General features: G+C 41.2%; 1 protein-coding gene across 1 annotated transcript; it reads left to right on the top strand.

The window, feature by feature from the left end:
* Positions 1 to 1,212: 1,212 nt before the first annotated feature.
* Positions 1,213 to 2,043, top strand: LOC113352264 (trichohyalin-like). The gene has a single exon (XM_026596108.1). The coding sequence runs from the start codon at positions 1,213 to 1,215 to the stop codon at positions 2,041 to 2,043; it is 831 nt and encodes a 276-aa protein (XP_026451893.1).
* The last annotated feature ends 451 nt before the right edge of the window (positions 2,044 to 2,494 follow it).

The raw sequence follows: 2,494 nt of genomic DNA, 5'->3' as shown, positions 1-2,494 counted from the left end.
TCATACAAGAAATAAGTAGAATTACCACATGCATGAAAAATAGCTTCCTCCTTTGTCCCAGTATTGGGGTTTAGCTCCTCATATTATTCACGTTCTCAAAATAGGTGTTCATAGCTCAAATAGGTGAAAAACAAGAGAAAACTTATAAAGCAGACAGTTTGCAACGCTGTACTGGCGTTACAAACAGCTGTTACAACGGGTGTTGAACTATTACAGAGAAAAGATGACAGCTTATGATATATGTGATCTATTGAACAACGATATTTCTGATGTGTTGTTTGAATACGACAGCCTTTGCGACTGTTCTCGTCTGTCCAATGTTCTTCAGCTTCTCTTGTTCACCAGCAGCAGGTGAATATTCCTGCAACTTCACCTGCGTTTCTCTGCTCCGATTCTATCGACCCCCAAACTCTCGACCTCCTCCCTTGAACTCCCAGCAACTTATATATAGCCAACAGTGCGATTTAATCTCCCCAAAACTCCTCGAGATCTCTTCTTTCCTTCCTTGGCAGTTACGACAATAATCTCTTCTCTAAATCGTTCCACGCGTTTCCGAGCTTTTCCAATCGTCTCAAACTCTTCCTTACATAGATATGTATCTTTGGAAAGAGTTTTGAGTCTTTAGTCTCTCTAGAACTTCTAAAAATAAGCTCAGTAAGGTCCGTGTAAAAATACTTTCCCTGTTTAGCTCCAACTCGGTTTCTAGCCAATTTGGGTGCAATTAAAAGACTTCACCAGGCCTGTTTAGGCCTAGGGAGTAAACCCAATCAATTTCAGCCATTGAATCGCTCTGGAACTCGATCGAATCATCACCCAAAAATCATGCAGACGTGATGAACATTTTCCCGCCAATTTTTTTATTTGAATTTGGGAAGAAAGTGACCTCCCCCTTATATGTGGCTGGTCTCCCTTTAGCAGATGCCTGAAAATGGGTCACCCCTTAGTAATTAGGTTACCCCTTATCCAAAGTGAGAGTCCGTATAGTAATTTTCTCCCATGAGCGCAAAAACCACTTTTTTAGCCAATTTCGCCGCAAAAGCTTATTTCTCCAAAAATACCTACAGGGACATAAAAAGCCATAATAAATATAAAATCGAGCACTAATAATATATACAATTGAGATTGTATAAGACATAAAAATGTGCCTATCACCATGTCAATCTAAAACAAGGTGGAAAGGACAAGAAGGGGAAGGTGTCCGAAAGAAACGAGATGACAAAGAATAAAAAGGAAACTCCCACGACAAAGGAGAAACAAACTCCACAAGAAGGAGGGAAGGTGAACCGGTCAAGAAGCAAAAATGCACAGAGACAAGAGGCAGAGGAAAGCGTCGAAATGCAAAATTCACAGAGTAAATTGAAAAAAAGTCGCGAAGAGGAGGAGATGGCCCGGTTAAGGGAGGAACTTTACCAGGAGAGACGAAGGAAAGAGGATCTGGTCAGGGAACGAATAAGGTTAGAAAGGCAAAACGAAAAGATGATTATCAGAAATAATCATTTGAAAAGGAAGCAAGCAGAGAGTAATATGCAGGAAGAGAGATATGTTGTGGGAGAAGCACGAACTAAAGAAAGACATTATGTGCAAAAACGAGAAGGCCTGGGGCGAGGTGAGCATAAGGAGCGAGAAGATTTGAAGAAGGCCATAGAAAGCAGCAGAAGAGAATTCAGAGAAAGGGAATATCGAATGCAACAATCAATAGCAGTTACTCAAGGAAGAAACAATATCCCCAAGGAAAGGAGAGAAAGTGGTTTGCAAATGGTAAACAAATGCTCAAGGAATGAACCGTGCAATCCATATATAACAGCGCTATTCTCATTAAGGCAGAAAGAGAATGAGAGCTTGCAAAGTCTCGTCGCGAGATGGGAAGCAGTATGCAAAGAATTGAAGGGAAGAATCTCGGAAGAGGAGTTGGTGCGATCATTCATCTATGCTTTATCAACCGGACATCCGTTATTCTCCGCACTATTCAAGATAAGAAATGAAGTACGAATAAAGGAGTTGAAAAACTACCAAGCCGAGCACATTCGTATGGAAGAAGAATAGGAAAGGTGCAGCGAGATAAGATAAATGTATTCACTTTATTTTTTATGATGAAAATGAAATGATCGATGTACTCAATTTTCAAAAGCATAGCAATAAAATTTTGATGAATCAAATATTCGCCGAGTACCAAAGACAGTAAGACCTCAAGATTAGGAGGAAAATAACGAATATGAAATAAAAAGTTTCTAGGGAAACTCAAAACCTTCGCCTAGGAAGGCTGGGAGCCCGTGGCATGCACCCTAGTTTGCATAAAAATGCAAGAGGTAATACCTAACGCATGTCATGGACAACTCTCGGGCAGAAATCTAGGGGCAATGATAAGACCTATCCGCTGAGGGTCCCTTTTATGATGGCCTTCGGTAATAGGTGCATAAATATGACCAAGGCGCCGACGTATTCGGTTGAGCTGCGGGTGCCTAGGACGTCTGGAGCGTTACCGACCATGTCCGTC

This window comes from Papaver somniferum, chromosome 2 (genome assembly GCF_003573695.1).
Source record: "Papaver somniferum cultivar HN1 chromosome 2, ASM357369v1, whole genome shotgun sequence".
Taxonomy (NCBI): domain Eukaryota; kingdom Viridiplantae; phylum Streptophyta; class Magnoliopsida; order Ranunculales; family Papaveraceae; genus Papaver; species Papaver somniferum.
The sequence above is the reverse complement of the archived record's forward strand: the minus strand, read 5'-3'. Positions and strand labels throughout refer to the sequence as shown.

What these genes read in the sequence shown, in the direction of transcription:
- LOC113352264 (XM_026596108.1), top strand. Translation starts at nt 1,213, where the DNA reads ATGACAAAGAATAAAAAGGAAACTCCCACGACAAAGGAGAAACAAACT.